The sequence below is a fragment of the Ailuropoda melanoleuca genome, chromosome 4 (genome assembly GCF_002007445.2).
Source record: "Ailuropoda melanoleuca isolate Jingjing chromosome 4, ASM200744v2, whole genome shotgun sequence".
NCBI classification, from domain to species: Eukaryota; Metazoa; Chordata; class Mammalia; order Carnivora; family Ursidae; genus Ailuropoda; species Ailuropoda melanoleuca.
This window is the reverse complement of record NC_048221.1, coordinates 137511130-137536799: the sequence shown is the minus strand read 5'-3', so window position 1 is coordinate 137536799 and position 25670 is coordinate 137511130. Positions and strand designations below refer to the sequence as shown.

The 25670-nt window shown below is 37.9% G+C and overlaps 1 protein-coding gene across 3 annotated transcripts in view; it reads left to right on the top strand.

Annotated features, from left to right (window-relative positions):
• Positions 1 to 25670, top strand: part of TAF1B (TATA-box binding protein associated factor, RNA polymerase I subunit B) — a 71669-nt gene that overhangs the window by 42020 nt on the left and 3979 nt on the right. For all 3 annotated transcript variants that reach the window (XM_034659922.1, XM_034659923.1, XM_002921510.4), the window contains 6 exons: positions 13147 to 13294; positions 14923 to 15100; positions 15648 to 15694; positions 17513 to 17603; positions 22650 to 22720; positions 23292 to 23514. In XM_034659922.1, the coding sequence (XP_034515813.1) occupies positions 13147 to 13294; positions 14923 to 15100; positions 15648 to 15694; positions 17513 to 17603; positions 22650 to 22720; positions 23292 to 23514 (758 nt within the window). The remainder of the gene's footprint in view (positions 1 to 13146; positions 13295 to 14922; positions 15101 to 15647; positions 15695 to 17512; positions 17604 to 22649; positions 22721 to 23291; positions 23515 to 25670) is intronic.

The window sequence follows — 25670 nt, the reverse complement described above, 5'->3', positions numbered from 1 at the left end:
TCTCTGTGTAATGTGTCTTTTTTTCCTCCAGCTGCTTTTAAGTTTTCTTTTTATCACTGTTTTTCATCAGTTGGATTGTGATGTGCCTTGGCATGGTTTTCTTTATGTTTCTTCTGCTTGGGGTTCATTGACCTCAGATCTGTGGGTGTATAGTTTTCATCAAATTTGGAAGTTTTTCATTCATTGTTTCTTCAAATATTTTTTTCTGTCCTCCCCTTGATTTGTTTTCTGGGATACCAGTTACAAATTAGACCATTTGATAGTGCCCACAGCTCACTAAGGCTTTGGGGTTTTTTATTTGTTTGTTTTTTAGATCTTCATCAGTGTGTTTTGTTTGGGACAGTTTCTATAATCATGTCTTCAGTTTCACTGATTTTTACTTTTCCAGTGTCTAATCTGCTGTTAAGTGTGTTTCTTATTTTAGATCCTGTGCTTTTCATTTTTAGAGGTTTCATTTTAATTTTATTTTTTTTCCATTTCTCTATTATATTTGTTTTCTTTTACATCCTTGAGCATATTGACCATATTTATAACAGATGTTTTAATGTTCTTGTCTACTATATTCTATTGTCTCTGTTGTTGCTAGGTATGTTTCTGTTGATTGGTTTATATCTTGGTTATGTGTCGGATTTTTCCTGCTTTTCATGCTTAGTAATTTTTGATTGGATGCAGACATTGTGAATTTTATGTTGTTGAATACTGGATTTTAGTTCTGGTGTATAATTAGGTAATATGGAGATTAGGTAATATTTGATCCTGTAGAAGCTTGTTTTTAAGTTTTTCATTGCTTGTCCAGGGCCTTTATTCTGGGACTAATTTATCCTTGCTACTATGGCATGTTCCCTCAGAAGACTCCATCTAGTGCCCCAGTGTTATGCAGCCTTTCCACTGCAGCTGGTGCCTTGTATGAGCTCCGGGAATTGTTTGGATTCATTGGGAAAGAATCAGTGATTTTTTTTCCCCTTGGCCTTAGGTTTTTCCTCACACAGCATGAATCAGTACTCAGCCAAAGACTTGAGAGGACCCTTTGCAGATCTCCAGAGTTCTCTCTATGTATGATTTCATCCTAGCTGTTACTCTGCCTGCAAAGTGTAGCCACCTCAGCTTTCAGGAGCTGCAATCTGTGTCTCCTCAACTCGACAAGACCACAGGGCTCCATTTCACTCCTTGGCTCCCTGCACTGCAGCTTGGAAACTGCCTCCAGGCACTAAACTGGGCCATTTATTTCTTTTCTTTCAGGCATTATATTCCTATGCTTCCTGTTGTCCATTGCTTGAAACTGTTATTTCATGGATTTTTCCACTTCTTTGTTTTTGGTGGGAAATCGGTTTCCGTTGTATTTAATCCTTGATGGGCACAAATGGAAGCTTGCCAGATACTAATTTTTAGACATTTAGAAGTAGATTCAATATTCAGATTTTTTTTTTAGGGAAGTGTTACCTAAAAAAATTCTTTCTTGAATGCCTAAAGTATCTCACTGCTCATTCATTCTTGGATTTTTTTAAAAAATTATAATCGCTAAGTGAAATAAGTCAAGCAGAGAAAGACAATTATCATATGGTTTCTCTCATCTATGGAACATAGGAACTAGGAAGATCTGTAGGAGAAGAAAGGGATAAAGAAAGGGGGGGTAATCAGAAGGGGGAATGAAGCATGAGAGACTATGGACTCTGAGAAACAAACTGAGGGCTTCAGAGGGGAGGGGGGTGGGGGAATGGGATAGGCTGGTGATGGGTAGTAAGGAGGGCGGCACATATTGCATGGTGCACTGGGTGTTATATGCAACTAATGAATCATCGAACTTCACGTCAAAAACCAGGGATGTACTGTATGGTGACTAACATAATATAAAAAAATATTTTAAAAAAAGGAAGAATGAGATGCAAAAAAAAAAAAATTATAATCGCTGTTAATGAATGTTATCACTAGTCTGATCTTTGCTTAAAAATTTTCCCCCAGCTGGACCATATTATTGTAAGGTCTTGGTTATGGGCTTTTGTTTACACAAAATACTTGCCGTAGTGATAATATCTTTTGTTGACTATTTTAAGTTAATCTTGAGTGAGGGGACAAGGGTAAGATAGGGGAGTGATTTCTTCTAGAGATTTTGGTAGAAAGTATAAACATAAAAATAATATGAGATTATGTCTTGGTAATAATAACCATTGTACTTTGCCTTTTCTGCTTATATCTTGGAGAGTGTCTTTTTGAAATAAACTTTTCATTTTGGAATAATTTTAGATTTACAGAAAAGTTACAAAAATAAAAATAGTGCAAAAGACACCCATATATCGTTAACCCAGATCAACTGCTGTTAACATTTTATCCCATTTGTTTTATCATTTGTGCTGTTCTTACTGTCTATTGCTCTATCTATCTGTGCAATTCTATTTCTGAATCATTGAGAGTAAGTTACATCTATCATGGCCCATTACCCCTAAATATTTTAGTGTATATATTCTAAGAATAGAGATATTCTCTTATAGAACTACAATTTAGTTAACTCTTCATTTTTCTAAGAGCTACACTATATGATATGCCACAGTTTACTTAACTAGTTCTTTATTGATGAGTTTTGTACTTGGTGATAAAAGGCTAAAGAAGGCAGCTAGCTAATGAAAAAAAAAAAACAAAGTAAACAAAACTAGAAACATCTAAATGTCTGTCAGCAGGAAAATGGATACAATGGGACAGTCAGACGCTGGTGTATTAAACAGCTACAGCCACAAGCAACATGAGTGAATCTAAAAGACATTCTATTGAGTGTAAAAGGCAAGATTCATAGAACTACATATAGTATGATGCCATTTGTATTCAGTCCTAAAAAGAGGTAAACTATATTTATTTAGGTGTGCTTATGTGTATGATAGTGTTTTTTAAAAAGTAAGTTTGTAATGAGCAAAATTCAGGGTACTAGTTATACCTCTAGAGGGAGGAGAGGCAGAGGGAAGGGTAGGGAAGGAGTGTACTGGTAGACGCAGCGGTGTCGGCAGTGTTCTAGTTCTTAAGTCAGGTAGTAGATTCATGGGTGTTCATTTTATTATCATGCCTCAAGATTACAGATATGTTACATGTATTCTTTTGTATTTTCAAGATTTTAAAGGCAACTAGAGGATGTGGTCCAAATAGAATTTCTAAAACAGGCATAAAAGTCAATGTGTGGTGCATGGGTTTGTTTGTCTATGTCCTGAATCCCCAGCTACTCTTTGAACCATATTTAATGTTTCTATTTTTTATCCATAAGACCTAACATAATTCTGTATACATGGTAAGGATTCAGTCTGTGTTTATTGATTAGATGATTTGAAATAGCTAAAAAGCAGTAAGTTTAAATAATTCAGTTTCAGGAGAATTCAAATTGATCTGTTGGGGGGTTTTTTCCACCTAAGTAGGAAACTTTTAGATGTATTTATTACATAAAATATGAGGAGGCCATTAAATAGTGGCATTTGATGGAAAAGATAAAAAAGCATCCTAATATTTTAGCAGTTAAGTGTATAAAGGGACATAACTTCGATGTATAAGCAAGGACATTGAAAATGCGAGTTATGGTGTGTCAGTATCACTCATGAAAACCAGTGTGTGAGATAAATAATCTCATCAGTTAATTTGTACTGTTCACGAGTATACTAAAACCAATAATAAATTACTCTGGTTAGAAAATACATGTGTAAGGCTACACTGAGGATGCTTCTTTTGGGAAAATCATACTTCATATTTGCTTTGTGAAACTGGTGATTTCATGTGGATTATCTGTGCTTTAGTTTGATCCTTGGCCAGTACCCCCAGGACCCAGCATGCTCAGCCCGGGTCTCCCCCGCCTTTGCTTCCCAGGAGAAGAGAGATGGGACCTAGGTTTTACACTAGCCGAAAGAAAACTGGGTAATGACAAAGGTCAATCTGCAGCAAAAATAACCACATAACCCTTGCAAAATCAAATAGAAATTACTTGGGGATCATCTGCTTTCTGGATAATATCATTTAATCTTTGTTAGTACAGATATGTGAAGTTTGAACATAGGTATGCAACAATCAGGAGAATATTTGGAGAACAGACAAATCTTAAGAAGGAGGACTCCAATAGGTTTTTCCCAGCGCTCATCCTGGGCCCAAAACACACTGTGATTCCCTATTTAGTTGGCAAGTCCTCATTGGTTTACAGTTCATAGATCTGTGTTTGTTCGTGAGGTTTGCCTTTGTGCAATTTGACAATGTATTTCTAAAATAGTCTCATCCCCAGGACCAAGACTATATTTCACATAATGTGTTCACCACAGACTTTCAGACTAGACTCTGAACATAAAGTATTTTATGTTACTACATGGTAGATTTGCAACCATTAAGATAATTCCAGCAAACTAAAAATGCAAAGTGAACTGTTTTGTGAATCATGATACATGTGGAAATCATTTTATCTTTCCTTCATAAACAATATTTGACATGCTTTGTCGTTACTTCTAACATTACTTTTATTTCTTATTAATTTTCCGTTGTAATAGAAAGTCTTGTTTTAAGTTTGGACTAACAGGTGCATGTAGCATTAGCTTTTTCTCAGCTGAATCTGTGCTTCAAAACAATCATAAGAATAAGTAAGGGTGAGGCACTGTACTCTTTTTTTTTTTTAATAGCTAAGCAGGAAGTTCACCTCTGACAGGGTATTGTAATCAGGTTTATCACCAGAGCCTGCTGTTGTGTAATAGAAACTCTAGCTTGTCCTTACCTGTCTCAAGGCATTGCTTCATGAAGGAAAATAAACTCGCTGGAGTATTTGTGAAATTCAATAAAATGCTTTCCCAAGCAGTTCGTTTTGAATGCATGCTACAAGAATTTATTATAGATTTGTGGTCTTTTAAAAAACATATTAACCTGGTGATTTCTTATTATTGTAATTAAATGAATTTGTATCACTCCAGAAACCCTGTGTATCATATTTGCTATACCTTTTAAACACATCTTCGGCCATGTCTGATAATAGTTCACATTCCCTCTCCTTTCCCCTCCTTTTTTCAAGAAAAGGGGGGAAGGTTTGAGATTTCTTCAAATGACTGTTTATTTAATTGACAGGCAGCTTTTCTTCATTGTATGCTTTGCCTTTGCTCACAAAAGTGCATTCACTGTTCCATAGTATGTTGAAACTTTTCAATGGAAATGGCTTTTTGTTAACAAAGGAAGCATTTTCTTCCCTCCGTCCGTGTCTTCGCTTTCTCCAGTAAGTCTTGGCTTCTTCAGCAGCTGTACCTCCACCAGAAACGACAAAAGGTGCAATTGTTCTAGGAGATGGCGGTGAAGATAATGCTGGTGGAGTGTTTTGTGTGTGGGCTGCTGGGGACTGTTTTTCTTCTGTGTTTGGTTTTGTTTTGTTTTTGTTATTCTAGAAAGTTGAGCACACCTTAAAAACAAACCACCACTCCCAAAAAGAGCTTTAAAGACCCTTAAACCTTTATTCTGGGCGACCTCTTTTTTTTTCCATTAGGTTGTTCTGTTAGTATTTAAGTGGGCCCTTCTGCCCCAATGACAACAAATCTGACAGAACTCACTTAAAACCGAGGGGAATGGAATACAGAATACAGAGTATTGTGTGGCTTGTTTTCTTTTTACAAGCGGGCCATGAACACTTGAGTCTTCCTGCCATTACCCTCCCTGAAGAGCAAAGCTCAGGAGAAGAGGTTAAGGGTTAGTGCGAGTTAAGTTTTAGTGTTTCACACCATCTCCTCTTTCTGAGTTATGATTCCCAACTCCGGGTGGATAGGCTCTTCATTTGTTTACTTATTTAATTTAAAAATAACCTCCTCTTTTTTCTGCCTCTGCTTCTTCTGCTGCTTTATTTTTGACTGAAGTTTCTGGAGTATGGTGCTGATTGAAAGCATTGTTTAAAATTCTAGCAAAAAAATCTTTCAGTTCATCTGGTGGAATAAGCTAAAAATGTAGTCTCTTTCAGGGACCATCTCTGTGCAAGTCCCAAATGATCAGATTGCAGCTCGAATCAAAGCTGGGCCTAGACACCCTTGTGTCTCTATTATAGATACTGCTTAATTTGCTGAGGATTTACAGACAGTAGGGTACATATATCTTTTCAGTATTGATTTTCTTTATTTTTAGACATGTTAAACCACCAGACCAGTTTCTACAGAGAATATGTCGCATACATGTTACTCTGCTGTGCTCCTTGACAGTGTTTCTAAATCCTCTCAAGAATTACGCATTTCGTCATCCCTCACTAGACTCAGCAAGAAGGGATAAGAAGGAAACTGGAAATTCGTTTTGAAGTACATCTCCAGTATTTTGAATGTTGATCAGCAACATTCTGATCTCCTCTCTGAATGAGTAAAAAGAAAAGATGTAATGCTGGTTCAGCCAAACCCACTGAGTGGCACTTTGCCAAGATGATTCATCCTGCCTCGGAGCGATCTTACACCCTTTGTGAAACTAAGTCCCTGTCGGTTGAAGGAGGAAAAAGACTGCCCCAGAGCTGTCAGTCACTCCTTGAGCACCTCCAAGTGAAGGTCTTCGAGTCTTCCAACTTCACTCTAGCTTTGTTTGCCGTCTTACTCTGTAGGCCATATGCCGCGCTTCAGATTGTTACGCAACCTTTGCTAGAATAATGTGGCGAGTTTAAATCTACCCGAGGGAAATTTAGATGAGTGTAATAAGAACAGGTGTTCTCAGTTTCCCTCACTCCCACTCCTCCTTCCAGAGTCACCACTGCCAGACAGCATGAATAGAAACCAACTGATGTTTTCTTTTGTTCCTCTCCTCCCACAGTATCCTAACCATCACTGGGAGTTGTGGGTGCACTTCTCTTTTCAAGCTTGTGGAGTTAAGCCATCAGAGGCTGTCTTCTAGACTGCAGGAAAAATGAGGATGGGAAGCCACTGCTTTTTTTTTTATTATTATTTTTTGGGTGCGTGCATAAGAATATCCTGGAGAGCTTGTTTAAAGCACAGGTTCTTCAGGGATTGGTTCATTAAGTCTGGAGTGGGATCTAGGAATATGCATTTTTAACAGCTGTCTTGCAATGATTCTGATAAAGGTGGTGCTTTGGGCAGTACAGACTAGCCGTATCTCTCTGCCTCTTTCTTTCTTTTCTTATTATTCCATCTTGTTGCACAAAAGATTCCGGGTAGAATGAGACCAGTCAGATAACCAAAGGGCCAGTATCAAACAAAGTGTCATTATACTTTACGACACCTGCAAAGTTTTAAACAGGATTCTGGTAGTCCTCTTATTCCACTTGAATACACCAGAGATTCCACACACCAGATGAAAATACAGTACGAATACCAGCAGCTTCTGTGAGACCCTTTCCTTGGGTGTGTTCTATACATGAATGCATTTTCCAAGTCAAAGTAAGACTATACTATAAATGTTTACTATAATTATTATATCATAGTTATCCGTGTTTCAGAATCCTATCAGAATTAGAGCCTAATTCCCCTCTGTGGGCTGAGGACAACGGGACAGGAACCAAAAATGTTCTGCTGTGGTCTTACTCTGTACAGCAGTGCTGTGTGTAACGTACTCGCAGTCTCCTACCCGAGGTTAGGTGCTCTACTGCAAACTGGCCTGTCTTAGTTGGAACAGGAGCAGATAGATGCATAGGGAGGTTAGTCCATAGCCAAGCACTGTAGGGATAATTGGGGAACAAGTGTTGTTGGGGGCAGAGGGTAGCATTCTGGCCTTTTGATGATGTCCTTTGGGATAGGAATGGCATGCAGTGGTCACGTTCAGTTCTGACTCTTCCCTCATTTGAGGTGCTAAGAAGACAATCCCTTTTGGTACTGTGCTAGAACCATTAAGTAGTCATTTCTGTATAAAGAGACCTGGAGCAAGAGAGTCTGCAGATATTATATTTTCTTTTTGCTCAGTATATTTTGTCTTCTGGGAAAGGCAGGCCCATACTTTAGTGTCACATATCTAATAAATTATAGTTTCATAAACTCCATCTCCCCTATGTAGGGTTCTTTTGTTAAGGTATTTTACAGAGGACAAAGGTGGATATTAGCATGTAGTAATAGATTTTGAATGTTTGTAGTAGATTTTATATATTGATTTTTTATAATCTTCATCTTTTTTATTACTTCTAATTATGACCTTTCTATATGTTGTGGATTTTTTTCCCTTTAGACAGATGTTATTTAGGTTCCTCTTTTATACTTTTTAAGAATTGTGGCAAAATATACCTAACATAAAACTTAGCATTTAAACCATTTGTAAGTGCTCAGTTCAGTGAAATTAAGTACATTCACAATGTTGTGCAAACACCACCACCACCATCCCTCTCCAGACCTTTTTCATCTTCACAAACTGAAACTGTCCCCATGAAACCCCAGCTCCCCACTGTGCCCTGCCCCCTAACCCCGCAGCCCCTAAGGTCCGCCATTCTATTTCCTGTCTTTGTGAACCTATTCTAGTACCCCGGCTAAGTGAAATAATACAGTATTTGTCTTTTTATGTCGGACTTATCTCACACAGGATAATGTCTTTAAGGTGTATCCATGATGTAGCATGTGTCACAAATGAAAATTTCTTTTTAGGGCTAAATAATATCCCATTGTATGTATATACTACATTTTGTTTATTCATCCATGGACATTTGGGTTGTTTTTACCTTTGGCTGTAGTGAATAACGCCGCTATGAACATTAGTGTACAAATACCTGTGAGAGTCCCTTCTTTCAGTTCTTTTGGACACCTACACAGAAGCACAGTTGCTGTATCATATGGCAATTCTATGTGTAATTTTTTAGATCACTGTAATACATTTTTGAATACTTATTTTTTCTTATGAAAGAAATATATTCAGAGTGATAAAAAGAAATGTAGAAAACAATGAAATGTATAGAGAAGGAAGTAAAAATCACCCACAATCCAATTTCTTATGGATGCCATTAACATTTAACATTCAGTACTTTTGATTGTCTTATTTAATGTACATAAACATATTTGCAAAATTAGGCTCGAAGACTGTATACAAATTTCTCCCTTGATTTTTTAAACTCAGAATTGTACTATGAATATTTTCCTAAGTCATAGAACAGCCTATAAATATGCTTTTTAATAGCTGCTTAGTATGTATGCATGTAATGTGTATCAAACATAGATGTCCAATAATAAGGAAGCGATGGGTCCATAGAGGGGAATATTTTCCAGTCACTCAAAATGATGTTTTCAAAGGCTATCTCATGACGTTAGAAAATACTCACAAAATATAATGTTAGGTGAAAGTGCAGGAGACAAAGCCGTGTACATCCAGTTCAGTTTGCACAGCGGTTCTCACACAGATGGGAGCTTAGCCTAAGAGCAAGGTAAACTATTAGACTTTAGTAGAGGAGTGACATATCAGATTTGCATTTTGAAATATCACTCTTGGTGCTAGCTTTAAAGTGGCAAAAGCAGATATGGGGATACTGTTTGGTTGGCAGTCCTGTCTGGGGTGATGGAGGCTTAGACTAAGATAGTAGTTGTAGATGTGATGAGAAATAGCATCATTCCAGACCCAGCTTTGAGGCAGACAGTCCATGTGCACGTGGTGTGCGAAGAAATGGAGCCACCAAGGATGGTTCCTAAATGGTTTTTGTGACGAGATGAGAAGCCCTGATGGAGGGATAAAATTCAGGGGTATGGGGGATGAAAAACTCAGTTTGGAACATGTACATTTGACATAGTGGAAAGATATTCCAGTGGAGGTGTCAAGGAGGCTGTTGAATTGAAATCCCAATGTTATAAATGTGGATATGCCCCAAAGGGCTAAGGGAAAAGTCCTCCAACATGCTGTAAGTATGAGCAATTTTTATTGTCCTTATTATAGTATTTTATATTTCATAAATTTTCTGTAATGATCATGTATTTTTATAATCAAATTTAAGTGTTGCTAGAATACATTCTCTTGGAATTATTTATAGTAATATAAAAATTAGAAACAACTTATATGTATAACAATTATAGAAGATGGGTAAAAAATAAGTAGAATGATCTTGAAAATCCTGTAGTCACCTTTTAAAAAAGGGGTTTCAGTGTTATTCAAAAAGGAAAAGTCTGTTTAAAAATAAATGAGGGGCGCCTGGGTGGCACAGCAGTTAGGCGTCTGCCTTCGGCTCAGGGCGTGATCCCGGCGTTATGGGATCGAGCCCCACATCAGGCTCCTCCGCTATGAGCCTGCTTCTTCCTCTCCCACTCCCCCTGCTTGTGTTCCCTCTCTCGCTGGCTGTCTCTATCTGTCGAATAAATAAAATCTTAAAAAAAAAAAAAAAAGATCTTAAAAAAAATAAAAATAAATGAAAATTTTAAAAGTGAAGTCTGCCATACTGACTTGAGACTAGGTGAATCTAGAATCTGTTGTAAACTATAATGTAAATCCATAGGCTTGCATTATTAATAATTATTTTATCCTCAGTTCATACATGATAGAATGGTAGCCTATTTGTCACCAAATGTGTAGTTTGACATACCAGCTTTTAGTGTGGGCATTTGAAAATATATTAAATCTTTGTAGTTTATCAGACTCCTTTTCATTAAGGACCTTACAATTACTAGTCATGAATTTATCATAAATTAAATTGGGTTTTTTTGAGGTGATTATTTTTCTAAGGGAAATATTCACTGCTCTGGTATTTATTTTGTTTGCAGATAAAAGTGCTTAATTACATCTCCTGCCTGCATTATTTGAAAGGATTAGGGTTGCCATAAATCTTGTCAGTAATGCTAAAATTATCTTAACTTGAAGAGATGCTTCAAATCTTGTGCAAAATGAAGCCTGTTTGCTTAGCACTCCATCCCAGAGTTCTAAATGAATTAACTTTGTAAAAAAGAAAAAGACCACTTCCTCCCAAAGGCCACTGAGAATTTATATTTTCCTTTTTTCACTTTTAAATTCACAGATTAGAAGACAGTTTGTAGTACTCTAGTGTACAAGTAGAATCGCTCTGTCTCAACATTTAAAAAAACTTAAAAGGCAACCCTGCTACTTTGGATTGACAGAAATTTATGTTGTAGTCTTCAGCTACAGGTTAGTCATGTGTTAATACAGCATAAACCAAAGGCCTTTTTTTGGTAATAAAACTCAGAATAAATATAATACAAACGAGATTGTAGCTTCAGGCAAACTAAAATCAAGCACAGTTATAATTTCTAGAAATTAACAGTGTGGTTATCTTCTATAAGCATATCCCTGTACCATTAATGAACCATTTCCTTGTGCTTTACAATTGCACCTGAGCTGAATTTACCAAAGTAAAATTTAACAGAGAAATAGTCATTCCTTTAGTTGGCTCCCAAACACACTCACACACCTAGAAGATGGGCAAGACATGATTTAACAGCAATGCTTTCACAAGCAACCGGGGGTATCTTAATTGACTATTAACTCAAAATTGGGAAAATTTTTACTTAGAATACAGAAGAACTTCCTAATGACTTAAACCCATTACAAATAGGACAGACTATATCTGGGGAAGGTATTGAGTTCCTGTCCCTGGAGATTTGTAAGAAGGGCCAGACATCTGCCTGCTAGGGATTTTGTAAAGTTGGACCATAAACTTCTAAGGGTGTTTCCAACTCTGAATATGCCAGTTAGGTTATTTCTCCTACAAAGTGATGTATGAAGTATTTCTATTACACGAAATGGTTTACTTAACTGGTATTATCCTTCTTGCCACTTTTTGAGGTAAACTCGGCATACAGAAGAGTGAACATATTACAAATGTACATAGCTTGATGAATTTTCCAACCGGAACCAGTCCCTAGCGGGAAACATTACTAGCCCTGAAGCTCCGCCCTGGTACTCACCCCGTCATCACTTCCCCCACTCCTGAGTAGTCACTGCTCACTCTGTAGAAGCTTGGAAGCTTGATGCTGAGTTGCTGGGCTTTGTACTTTATATACCTGGAATCATTCTCTTTTGCATCTGGCTTCTTTTAAAGTGATGTTTGGAAGATTCATTCTTCCAAATGAAGGCAGAGCATTTATTTCCTTGCCATAAAGTGTTTCATTATGAGACTATATCAAAATTTACTTATCGTAATGGCATTGGGGTAGTTTCCAGCTTGGGGCTTTTGCAAATAGTGTTGTTGAGAATATTCTAGTATATGTCTTTCCATGGACATCATACACATTTCTGTTGAGGATAGATAGCTGGGGTAGAATTGCTTTGCCACAGAATGAACACATGCTCAACTTTAATACGGCCAAACAGGTGGCCGAAATGTCTGTCTTCAGGCCCAATTTTAATAGGGTCCTATTGTATGAGAAATACTGGTTTTTCCGAAATTCCATAAGCCTTATAAAAAAAAATCTTACTTGAGGTGCTTGATAACTTTCTATTTTATATTATATTTTCACATATTTTATCTCCCTTTCTAGGTTATAAACTCCTTGAAGGCATTGTTTTATTCATCTTTATATTTCCCAAAGTACTCTGCATAACGTAGACTCCAAATTTAATATTTTTATGTGAATGGATGAGGAAATGAGGGAAAATTATATGCAGTGTTAATTTCAAGGATGTTTATAAATTGCAAAAATAAAAATAGCGTACAGATAAACTGCAGGGATGATCTTAAAGTGAACAGAGTAAATTTATTAATAGTAGCTCATAGATTTTCCTGGGTTCTATAAAATTTTATATGTGATTATATGGGAGAATATGAAATTGAATTGTGTATTTTTAACTATTAGACTTAAATCCTGGTGTTAGCTCTCACATGGAAGCTTGTGAATATTGTGAAACAGGGAGCTAAATTTGTTAGCCATGAACTTGCAGGTGAATGAAAGGGTGTGGTGAGGAAGTGTGAGAGGGCAGTCGTGCAGTGGAGCCGTCCTGACGGCTCTGAACTCCAGTTTGGGTCACAGCTTTGTCCCTTCCTCCCGGTTCTTCTGTGACTGGCCAGAAGTAATGATTTCACTCTATCATGGGGAAGGCCAGGAGGAGTTTTATGAGCCAATGGAATTTTAGTGGCTTTTTAATTTAGCGTTACTACTGTTTTAAACTGCTAAGTTAGGATATTAGGGATTTATGTGTGTTTTCTCCTTAATGCTTTTCTCCACATTCCAAATTTCATTCAGTAAATGCATATTACTTTTAAAATCAGAAAATGTTTTTTAAAATAATTTATGTTGCTACAGTTGCTACCTTGATTATTTTTTATTTCAGTCTTGGCCTACCTATGAGGATATATATAAAAAAATGATTGAAATTGCCAAATTCTTAGATTTGCCACGTTTTCCAGACATAACTGAAGACTCGTATCTTCATCCAAACATCTTGTGTATGAAATACTTGATGGAAGTCAATCTTCCTGGTAAGTGTGGTATATGTGGTGAGGGAGCTTTTATAGAATTGTAAAATTACAATGAACAAAGTATAGAATTCCTCTCAAATCGCAGACAGAGCCACCTGACAGGGTCCATCATAACGTGAAGCTTAATTTCAGAATCCTTTCTTAAAATATTCCAGACTATTTAAAAAGGTTAAAAGGACATTGTTCAGAAATAAAGAATTCTGTTTTGATGTGAGGGATATACTTGGTTTTTACAGTAAGTTTGCTAAGTGCAATTAAAGTAACAAAGGTTTCAATATGTGTTAATGAGCTGGATGCCCTCCTTCTGAAAAAAAGGCAGCGTTTCGCCATTTGTAGGATCACAGTGAACTCTTTAAGGCAATGAAAGACAGAATGTGAAGACAGCCTCCCTAGACCTTCACAATATACCAAGATGCAGGCAATGGAATCTGCCAGTGGAACCCATTCCTGAACTTCTTGCAAAACTAGAAATGTGAGAAATTCAGGACTTATATTCGTAAGAGAAAATACAAACATGGTGTGGTTAGCCTATTGCTTAAGCAATATAAAAAATGCGATTGGATATATTTTTAATAGGGAAGGAAAATGCATATGTTAATGCAGAAAGCAATATACAGAACTGTGTATATATAGTGTAATTCCAATGGTAAAAATAAATATAAATATGTAGTAATATATATATATGTACACACACACACACACACACACACAAATGTAATAGTAGGTAATACATGGAACACAAGGGATTCCCAAAATGGAACTGACACAGGCTGGCTCATGGCAAGCATCTGGTTCTGTGCTTTCTGTTAGATGGAGAAGGGGAATAGAGTCCACAGGATATGGTGACTGAATGCATGTAGGAAATGCAGCTTAATTCAGTACAATTTATTATGCTTTTATAAATACTAGCTGTTCACTTAAAATTAATTAAAATAGAATATTGTACATCTTGGGTACTTAGGTTAGTGGGTAAAGAAATTTGCTTGGTAATTTAGAGTTTTCAGAGTATATTCACTTATCTAATTTAATCTCAGTTTATCCTCCCACAACCCGTTTTACAAGTGAAGAAACTGGGGTTAAGTGACTAACACAGAGTCACAAAGCTAATGATTGGAAACCTAAATATATAGGCCCTAGCTAGGCTTTCTGGTTCCAAGTGCCCCATTATTCAGCCTTGAATAATAGATGGAGGCTAAGCCGACCATATAATTTCTTTGGGAAAGCAGTACATCAGATTTAATATACACGAAGCTTCTAGTGTGCTAGCCAGGGTGCCAGCCAGCGAGTTAGTGTACATTCCTAGAAAAGCTTTTGGTCTTACGGGGATTTTGTTTCCAGCAAGTGCAAATTGCTGTAGAAACACAGTGTTTAGATACCAGAATGTGTCCTATACATAGCAGATATTTTAGGAAATTCAAATAGGAAAAGAGAGGCCTTGCCAGGATTCTACCATTAGTGTTTCTATACCGATACCATTTTTGGTTAATTTTATTCATAAAATGAGTGTCTCAGTTCTAGCATCGTACCATGTTTTAAGATGAGAAAGCTTATCTTACAGAGGTACACATTAGTATGGTCTAGTGAGGCAGAGAATTTAATTCACAATTTATTGTTTTTTACTTCAACAGATGAAATGAATGATTTAACCTGCCAAGTGGTAAAAATGACTGGAATAGGAGAAGTGGATTTTCTGACATTCGATCCCATAGCTAAAATGGCAAAAACTGTTAAATATGATGTACAAGCTGTCGCTGTCATTGTAGTAGTATTGAAACTGCTCTTTTTATTGGATGACAACTTAGAATGGTAAGTGTATGTCAGTTTTATGAGGAAAAAATTATACTGTTTTTACCTAATTATTTGGAGTAAAGGAATCCTTATATTATCTCAAGAGCAAATAGAGCCTCTCAGTTGTAGAACACTGACTAGTAGCAACAATTACTTCTTTCATGAATTTTGACTCAGCTAGTTGTCAGAGAGTTAATTCTACCTTAGTAAGTTGTTTGTCTCATGTCGTATTCCTAAGTAGATACCCATGTTCTCATTGCGTCGCTGATTCCCGACTTTAAATCGTCATACACAAATCCTAAAGAATCTTGTAGCAGTTTATCTGTATGCCTTTAGGCTTCTGGCTCTATGTGACTTCAACGATTATTTTGGAAGGTAAATGAGACTTAAAGCGTCACTTCTCCCAAATGCCAATAAACAATGGCAGCATGTATAGTGATTGCTTCTCCATTAAAAGCTAGCATCAGTTTCAAGTACTATTCTATACTTTCAGAAGAATTCAAAATTTAGCTGTCTTCAAATAAGTGACTTCCAAATAAATGGACTTGCTTTTTGGTTTTTCCAGGACTTTGTCTAATATTGCTGAGAAATATAATGAAAAGAACAAAGAAGGTACTTAATTTTTTATCATTCAAATTCAACGTGATTGTAAGTAATGGATTAAAAGATGCAATAAATGTAAGGAAGACTTTGAAAAATATACAAGTACACATATACAAACACTTGTGTACAAATCGTGCCTTATACCAGAATTATTTCTTCATGTAATTATCTAATTCTACATCTGGGCTGCTAAACTTCAGTGATTTCCTCTGATGTGTAAAGACAGCCTGATTTGTTATTCCCGGCTTCTCCTCACTAGCCGTGCTAGAGTGTGAACGTCCTGGCAGTTCCGTGACTGTACCACCTGTTGTGATGCCTCAGCCTTTGCTCACATTGGTTCTTCTACCTGAAATGTTTTCCTTCTTACCCCCCAACTCCCTCAATCCCTGACAAATCTGCCTTTATTCTTCAGGATTCTACCTTCTCTTCATACCCATTCCCGACCTTACAACTTCCCAAATCAGAACGAATCACTCCTGCCACAGCCGCTCCTATCCAAACATCTGTTAGGGATTTAGCACGCTGAATTAAACCTGGTGAACTAAGTGTGTCTGTCCTATTACATTGCTAGTGTCTATAAATTGCTAAGAATAGATGACATAGAATAAAAGCACAACATAAGTGATAGATAAGGTAGATTGTGAGCTTCTAGGGGGAGGAACCATATCTTTCTTTCTTTTTTTATTTTTTAATGGATCTTTAGTGCCTGACGTAGTGTCTGGCCTAAGAACAATTCAGTGAAGTTGGGTAGGTATATGAGATCTTAAATTCAATTCCAGTTTCTTAGTTCCTTCATTAGGATTTATGTTCATTGGGTTTTTTTTTAAATCAGCTTTATTGGGGTATAATTGACATATAAAATTGTAAGATATTTAAAGTGCATATTGCAGGGGCGCCTGGGTGGCACAGCGGTTAAGCGTCTGCCTTCGGCTCAGGGCGTGATCCCAGCGTTATGGGATCGAGCCCCACATCAGGCTCCTCTGCTGTGGGCCTGCTTCTTCCTCTCCCACTCCCCCTGCTTGTGTTCCCGCTCTCGCTGGCTGTCTCTATCTCTGTCAAATAAATAAATAAAATCTTAAAAAAAAAAATAAAGTGCATATTGCGATCATTTGATATATGTGTACACTGCGAAAGGATTCTCTCATCTGGTTATACATTTATCACCTCATATTTTAATCTTGTGTGTGTGTGTGAACAGTTAAGTCCTATTCCCTTAGCAAACTTCCTTGATATAATACAGTGTGATCAACTACAGTCACCATGTTTTACGTGAGATTCTCAGACCTTAACTTTGTATGCTTTTACCAACCTCTCCCTGTCTCTTGCCCCTCAGCCCCTGGGAACTACTTTTCTACTCTGTTAGAGTAGAAACTACTGTTTCTAAGAGTTTGACTCCCCCCCCCGCAAGATTTCACATACATGTTCATTAGTTTTAAGAGCCTGGATTTAATGGTAGAAATCAATTTGTGAGTTCTTTCCAGAATATATGCAAAATACTTCTTTCTACACATTGCTTTATGTCAGCTTCTACACAGTGGGAAAGGTTGAACAAGGTGTCTTCTAATGTCTCTTCTCATGCTCCCTCTGTCTCAAAAAAAAAAAAAAAAGATGGTTTTAGTATAATCTAGTTAGGGCCACAATACAGATAGGAACTCAGTGACGGATTGCTAGGAGTCATGTTAAAGTATGGAGACAGTGACTCCATAATTCCCATAATGTTGACTCCATAATGTTTAGTTGTACCAATGCATGAAGACTCCAGTGAATAATGTATATGGTTATAGTGTGACTTATTTGGTTACTAATCATGGATTTCATTTCTTTCAGATAAGCCATGGTTTGACTTCAGAAAATGGTACCAAGTTATGAAGAAATCTATTGATGAGAAGAAACAAAAATGGGAGGAAGCCAGGGCAAAGTATGTTGTCTCTTCTGGTTTTAGGTTTATCTGCTTGATTTACAAGTCTGTTACCTTATATTTGAAAGCTGAAGTTTCAGCAGTTAGACTCCTTAGCATTATGACATTTTTTCTAGAAGTGTGTTCTAATCGACTTTTTTTTGGGGGGTTATTACTATTAACCAAATTCCAGATTTTATTTGGATTTCACCAGTGTTTTCATTAATGTCCTCTTTCCAATCCAGGATTCAATCCAGAGTACCATATTGTCTTTAGTTATTAATTTTTTTAAAATTTGCATGAGTCACACCTACATTTCTAATATTCCTCCTCCTCCTCATTTCTCAAAGTTGATCATTTCCCGTTTGCTTTCCTGTAGCTTACCAGGAGCATAGCTGTAGAGTTTGAATCCTGATTGTACTGTGGACTAGTTGTGTAACCATGGGCAAGTTACTTGATTTCTTAGCCTCGGCACACTGAAATTTAGCTTGCTCATAAATTCTCATAGACGCTATGTCTTACATAAGATAGAGTGTATTTCTATTGATCTCTGATTTGAACAGTTTTGTATTTATTCTTAGAACTTTGAGTCTTTGCAAGACTTTGAAGAAAAAGTTAATGTCTCTGTATTTTATGTAAATTTATAATAATACTCAGTTGATCAACTAATTTTGTATTCTTTGAGAAAAATCAAGCCTCCTCAAATTAGTTAAAATAATTCATTCAGTTCCAGGTTCTTCATCAATGAAATAGGGATAATAATGCCTGCTTTGTGCTCTAAGAACTAAATTTCAGTTTTCACAGGTAGAACTGGATTATTTTTCCTCTACATATACGAGAGCTTTTAAATAGAGAAACAGACTTACGGGGATGAATAAAGCACTGTGGGGAAGAGGATCCTTGCCAGAAAGGGGAGAGGTGTAGTAGTTTCTCACTATTCAGGTTTGATACACAATGATGAAAGAAAAGAGCTGGGGTGTGAACTTATTCTGACAGCCTGTGGGTACCCAGGAAACTGCGTCCTTCCTCTTCCTTGTCAGAGAAGGAGTGTCTCTTTGGTCACTGGATCTCAGTGGTTACAAGAGTATCAGGAAGAACAGAAGTTCATTCTGTTGTCGTAGGTTATCTTTGGAGTACCAGCCATTGGCCCTTCCTTTTTTTGGTGCCGGCAGGGGTTGTCCTAACTAATACTGAAAGGCTTGGTATTCAAGGACCATGCCACTCAGGCATCTCAGTGGCAACTAGGAATTCATTAGCTCAAGCCAGGCACCAGCTTACACTGCAGACATAGCTATTAGAGCCCAAATTGATATTTCAGTGCTCAGTTACACATCTTAGACTTACTGACTTTTAGGTACTTTAGGGGAGAATTTAATACCAGAGAGAGTATGTCTATTTCCAAAATGGCATCTTCCAGAGAGAGACCAGGGCTCAGGGAAGAAATTGTCCAGGGGATACATTACCAAGATCCTTCTTTTTTATTATTATTATTTATTTATTTTTTATTTTCATGATGTTTGGTTTTATTTTGTAAGATGAAGATGTAATATTTTATTTTATTTTTTAATGTTTTTTTATTATATTATGTCACCATACAGTACATCCCTGGTTTTTGACGTGAAGTTCGATGATTCATTAGTTGCATATAACACCCAGTGCACCATGCAATACGTGCCCTCCTTACTACCCATCACCAGCCTATCCCAATCCCCCACCCCCCTCCCCTCTGAAGCCCTCAGTTTGTTTCTCAGAGTCCATAGTCTCTCATGCTTCATTCCCCCTTCTGATTACCCCCCCTTTCTTTATCCCTTTCTTCNTCTCCAACAATTGTTGTTTCTTGCCTTGTCTATCTTTGCCATTCTAACTGGCGTAAGGTGGTATCTCAGTGTGGTTTTGATTTGAATTTCCCTGATGGCTAATGATTTTGAACATTTTTTCATGTGTCTGTTAGCCATTTGTATGTCTTCATTGGAAAAGTGTCTGTTCATATCTTCTGCCCATTTTATGATTTGTTTATTTGTTTCTCGTGTATTGAGTTTGAGAAGTTCTTTGTAGATCTTGGATACCAGTCCTTTATCTGTGGTGTCCTTTGCAAATATATTCTCCCATTCCGTGGGCTGCCTCTTAGTTTTTTTGACTGTTTCCTTGGCTGTGCAGAAGCTTTTTATCTTGATGAAGTCCCACAAGTTCATTTTATCTTTTGTTTCTCTTGCCTTTGGAGATGTGTCAAGATCCTTCTGTATGGAGTAGATGCTTTGAGCTGAGTGAAATACGTGAAATACCATGTGTAAATCACTACTGACTAGTGCTTGGGCACAGAGCCCCTGTGTGTGTGGTCTGTTACCTGTCTGTTTCACCTTATCCCACCCCCACTGTTGACATAAATTTGTAATTTTTTCTCCTGTTATTCTGAACATCATCTTCCATGTTGTTAGGTGAAAGTTATTAAAGCATTTTCTATAGCTGAGTTTAGGTCCCTATGTATGAGATTATGAAAAACATTAATAAACAGTAGTTGGAAACGTAATAACAGCTTAAGAGGCTGCTTTGATGACTTCCAGTTGTCATGGAAGATGCTGGGAGGAACATGGAAGAAAATTTAACAGCATGTGCAGAAAATCTTTTTAGCCTTTAGTATAGTAAAATTTGGGGTTAGGCAAAATTTTGTAGATATGATACCAAAAGTATGATCTGTAAAAGAAAAAAGTTATAAATCGGACTTCATCAGAAGAAAGAATATCTGCTCTTCAAAAGACACTGTTAAGGGGCGACCGGGTGGCTCTGTCGTTAAGCGTCTGCCTTCAGCCCAGGGCATTGGGATCGAGCCCTGTGTCGGGCTCCCTGCTCCACTGGGAAGCCTGCTTCTTCCTCTCCCACTCCCCCTGCTTGTGTTCCCTCTCTCGCTGGCTGTGTCTCCCTCTGTCGAATAAATAAATAAAATCTTAAAAAAAAAAAAAAAAAGACACTGTTAAGAGAATGAGAAGCCATACAGTGGGAGAAAATATGTGCACATCACATATCTGATAAAAGATTTGTATCCAGAATATATAAAGAATTCTCATACGATAAGAACACAGACAAAAACCCAATTTTTTAAATGGACAAGATTTGAACAAATACCTCACTAAAGAAGATGTGTGAAATGATGATAATCACCATTAGTTAATAGGGAAATGCAAATTAAGGCCACGATGAGATATCATTACACACTAGTTAGAATGGCCAAAAACTAAGCAAAATGAACAAAAAGTGACCGTACCTAGTGTGGGGATTTAAAATGGTGCAGACATTTTGGAAATTTGACAGTTTCTCATAAAGTTGAACATAATTTATTACACTATCTAGTAGTTTGCGCTCACATATTTACCCATGAAATGACAACTTCATGTAAAAATCTCTATTCGAATGTTCATAGTGGCTTCATTCACAATGGCCAAAAAGTGGCAATAACCCAAATGCCCTTCAGCTGGTGAATGGATAAACCAAGTGGAGTATGTCTGTACAAAAAAATACTGTTCAGCAGTGAAAGGAAAAAACTTCTGACACATCCAACCATATGAATGATTTAATGCATTATGCTGAATGAAAGTCTCAGAAGGTTACGTATGGTATGATTCCCTTTTTATGACATTCTGGGAAAGGCTAAATTATAGGGGTGGAAAAACATATCAGTAGTTGCCTAACACCAGGGATCTGGGAGTATGGAGAGGGGTTGGTTGTGAGAGGCATGAGAGACTTTTGGATTGATGGGCCTACTCTGTGCATCCACATGACTGTGTGTGTCTGCCAGACCCAGCAGAACTGTGCCCTGAACAGGGTGAGTTTGTATGTATATTATACCTTAATTTTTAATAGTTAGAAAACAAAATCACGTGGGAAAACTGGAGAGAAGCATGCAGGATTCCTGCAGAAAACCTTAGGTGATATGCGTCTGTTTTTTGTAGCTTTTGTAGTTTGGGGAAGAGGTAAGCAAAGTAAAGTACATTTTTATTTGTTTATTTATTTTTTTATTTTTTTATTTATTTTATTTATTTATTCGACAGAGATAGAGACAGCCAGCGAGAGAGGGAACACAAGCAGGGGGAGTGGGAGAGGAAGAAGCAGGCTCATAGTGGAGGAGCCTGATGTGGGGGCTTGATCCCATAACGCCGGGATCACGCCCTGAGCCGAAGGCAGACGCTTAACCGCTGTGCCACCCAGGTGCCCCGTAAGGTACATTTTTAAAGGAGTATCTAGACAGAAGTTATTTTAGATTGCTTTCCCCATTTTCTGGGCGTATGACCCCAAGGAAGTAATGCCTCCTTGACTATAGCATAATTGCCACCTGTGTAGGCATTATAAATGAAGATCTAAATTAGGTATTTGCAAGGGATTTGTAGTAGTGGGTTTATCCACTGATTGGGATTAGACTATTTAGGGAACTTCTTTATTATGTTTACCTTGAGTATATTGTTACATTTATTATTTAAGCAAACAAATAACAAAAAAAGATTTGAAAGAATCACAAACTCCTTTACCATAGGGTTCAGTGACAAGTTCTCTGATATATTTTAAATGTGGTATGTTCACTAAAATTTAGTTCACACATAATTTTCAGGAAAACTGTCACTAACACCGATTGCATCTCTACATCAGAAGACTGGTACTTACTGTTCACTTTGTGTGAGTTACCAGAAGTACTTCTGATTTAATCCTCAGCAGAAGGGCAGTCGGGCAAAGGCAAGAGAACAGTTGTTTCTTAGGTGGTGGTTTCACTTTCTGAGAACAGACAGCAAGAGAATTCTGTGGTGAAGGAAATCATTTCTACATTTTTGTGCAGGACCTTATGACATCTGGGAGGCTTTGGGGATGAGCACGCCATTCTGTTGGCCTGCCGTCTCCTTTGGTGCTGCTTGCTTACATCTATGACATAAGCTCTATCGACCCATGTCAGTAGGTCATTCCAAGGCACAGCTGTTACACTGAGTATCTGGAATTTCAGATGTTGCTTTCAGAGAAATTTCTCTGAAATGTGTTTGGGTCCATTTCTTCCCCATCCTGCTCCAAACGTGTTTCTACATTGTACAGGTATCTGTGGAAAAGTGAAAAGCCACTCTACCACTCATCCATTGACAGAGCAGTGGTGTATAAAAGAAGAGGTGAGTTGCGTTTTCTCTTAACTCCACGTGGCTGTACTGTTGTAGAAAAGCTAACTATCTTGACTTCTTGAGATGTGAGTGCCTGGGGGACCTGACTGGCTCAGTCTGTAGAGCCCGCAACTCTTGATCTCGGGGTTGTGTTTCGAGCCCCATGTCCAGGCCCATCCAAAGAAGTATCATGCTTCATAAGAAGTCTCCAGAGGAATCTATTTTAGGAACATTGCATTCTTTAAAACAGAACTTAAGTTCCCACCAAAATCTAAAATCAGCCTGTGTTTCTATGACTTTCAGAACTCTTTCTGTGGAGAATTGCCTGTAAGTTGTCCTGTTCATTCTTTTTTTTTCCTAATTGTGGTAAAAAATACATAAGATTTACCATTTTAACCTTTTCTAAGTAGTTCCCCAATGCCCCTCATCCAGTTTCGGCTCCCCCCATTGTTACATCTTGCATTATCGTGGTGCATTTATCAAAGCTAAGAAACCAACGTTAATGCATTGCTAACAAGTAAACTCATCTGTGATTTAACATTAGTTTTTATTTTATTCCTTTCCTTTTTCCCTCTGTTTCCAGAAATGGTGGTGAGTCTACAAAAACAATTTAGCGTACTGGTTGATTCAGCACCCACTGTTGAAAAAAAAAGTCCTTCAAGTTTTCAGTTCAACTGGACTGAAGGAGACTCTGCTAGAACCTGTTTCCATGGACATGGCCTCCAGGGGATCCTGAAGAAGAAAGGCCAGTCACTGACAACCAAGAATTCACTATATTGGCTTAGTACACAGAAATTCTGTAGAAGGTATGGGATGCTCTTAGAAATCCAAGGATAAAAACATCATGAAACCTCTAGTTTGGCATGAAGTAATATTCTTTTCTAATTTAAAAAGTCACATAAAATGAACAGTTGACTGTTATAAGAACCAGATAGGTTATTTGTTGGAATTAGAAGATATTGGGCTTATAATCAAGAAAATTGGAATTATACATTGAGTCTTGTTGAAGAGTTTTAGGGATGGAGGTGTTAACTAACCTCCTGGGATAATAATTTCACAACATACATGTAGCACACTTTAAACTTAACATATATGATGTTGATAGTATCTCAATAAAGCTGGAAAAGATTTTAGATTTTTAAAGACTTTTTTCATGGTGCCTTTATATTTTTATACCAATTTCATTTTATACTAATCTCACTGTTTGTACCTAGAAACCTTTGATAAGGCAGTTTCCCAATAGTGAGGAGGATGGGCTAATGAATCGGGCTGTTTACACCCCAGCTTTGCTGCTTGCTCCTGTGGGCAAGTTATTTACCATCTTTACAGCTCTGTTCTCCCAGTTGTGAAAACAGCTTACGAGTGAGTTCAGGGGGAGCTTATGTGTTTATATCTTCCCCATGGCACAGACAGCGTGTAATACTGATCTTTTTCCTCTTCTCAAAACCTCCAGTGGCTCCCATCTCACGCAGAGTAAAGTTAAAAGACCCTAAGGAGCTTACAGGCCCCTGCAGTTCTCTGAGCTTCCCTGCTCGCCTCCTTTGCTCCACGTTCACTGTCCCTGTTCACACCGGCCTCCTAGCTGTTCCTTGAACTTGCCGAGCACACGCCCCACACAGGCCTTGGCGTATATTGTGCCTCCAGCCTGGAATGCTCTTCCCCCACGTACCCACTCAGACTCACTCCTGTCCGGTTTTTGCTCACATTACACTTCACCATCCTGTCTGAAATAGCAGCAGCTCTCCCCTCACCCTAACGGGCACGCCTCATCACTCTCTACCACCCCCCCGCCTATGTTTTCTTTCTTACAGCTCTTGTCCGTATTGACTAGATTATTATATCTTTGTTTTGCTTTTTTTTTTTTTTAAATATTTTATTTATTTATTTGACAGAGATAGAGACAGCCAGCGAGAGAGGGAACAAGCAGGGGGAGTGGGAGAGGAAGAAGCAGGCTCATAGCAGAGGAGCCCTGATGTGGGGCTCGATCCCATAACGCCAGGATCACGCCCTGAACCGAAGGCAGACGCTTAACTGCTGTGCCACCCAGGCGCCCCTGTTTTGCTTTTTTGTCTGCCTCCCCCCACTAGAAAAAATGTAAGGTCCTTGAGTGCAGGGACTCTGTCTGTCTTAAAATCCCAGAGGCTAGAGCAGGGCCTAGCACATAGTAGGTGCTCACCAGTTATTTGTTGAATAAATGTATGAAAAGTAGAGAATGAGAATTTAGTGTCTGTCGCATAGTAAATCTCAACACATGATAATTCTGATCATTACTTTAAATAAAACTAATTTTCTGTTAAAGAGTTTCTCTTCCTGAGTTATCAATCAAAGATAAGTAAAATCTAGAAAATACAATAAGAGATAACAAAATGAAGTTATCTGTATGAAAATTTACTACTCAACAAAAGTTTAGCTGAGTCTGGAATGATTACAGAGTGGCGCTGTCCTAGCAGCAGCAACAGGGAAAAGCTAGAATCTAAACCCCAGGGTCAGCTCCACGTCTGAGGTGTTACATTCCTGTGCAGTGGTCAGTGCGATAGCTTTTTCCGATGTTAAGATTTCATCAAAAGGAAGAGAAAAGGTTGCAGTCCTGGCCGGTGAAGAGCACCCGCATGAGACCAGTAAGTTAGGAAGTGGTGTTCTGGCGCCCTTCTGTCTCTAATGCCTGCAGAATCGGTCCCGAGTTCGTTCGGGGGGAGTTTATACCCTTATGCTTTTCCCATGGTGCAGTCTGTGGATTTCTAGATCTTTTTTTTTTTTTAAGATTTTATTTATTCCTTTGACAGAAATAGAGACAGCCAGCGAGAGACGGAACACAAGCAGGGGGAGGGGGAGAGGAAGAAGCAGGCTCATAGCAGAGGAGCCTGATGTGGGGCTCGATCCCAGAATGCCGGGATCACACCCTGAGCCGAAGGCAGACGCTCAACCACTGTGCCACCCAGGCGCCCCTGGATTTCTAGATCTT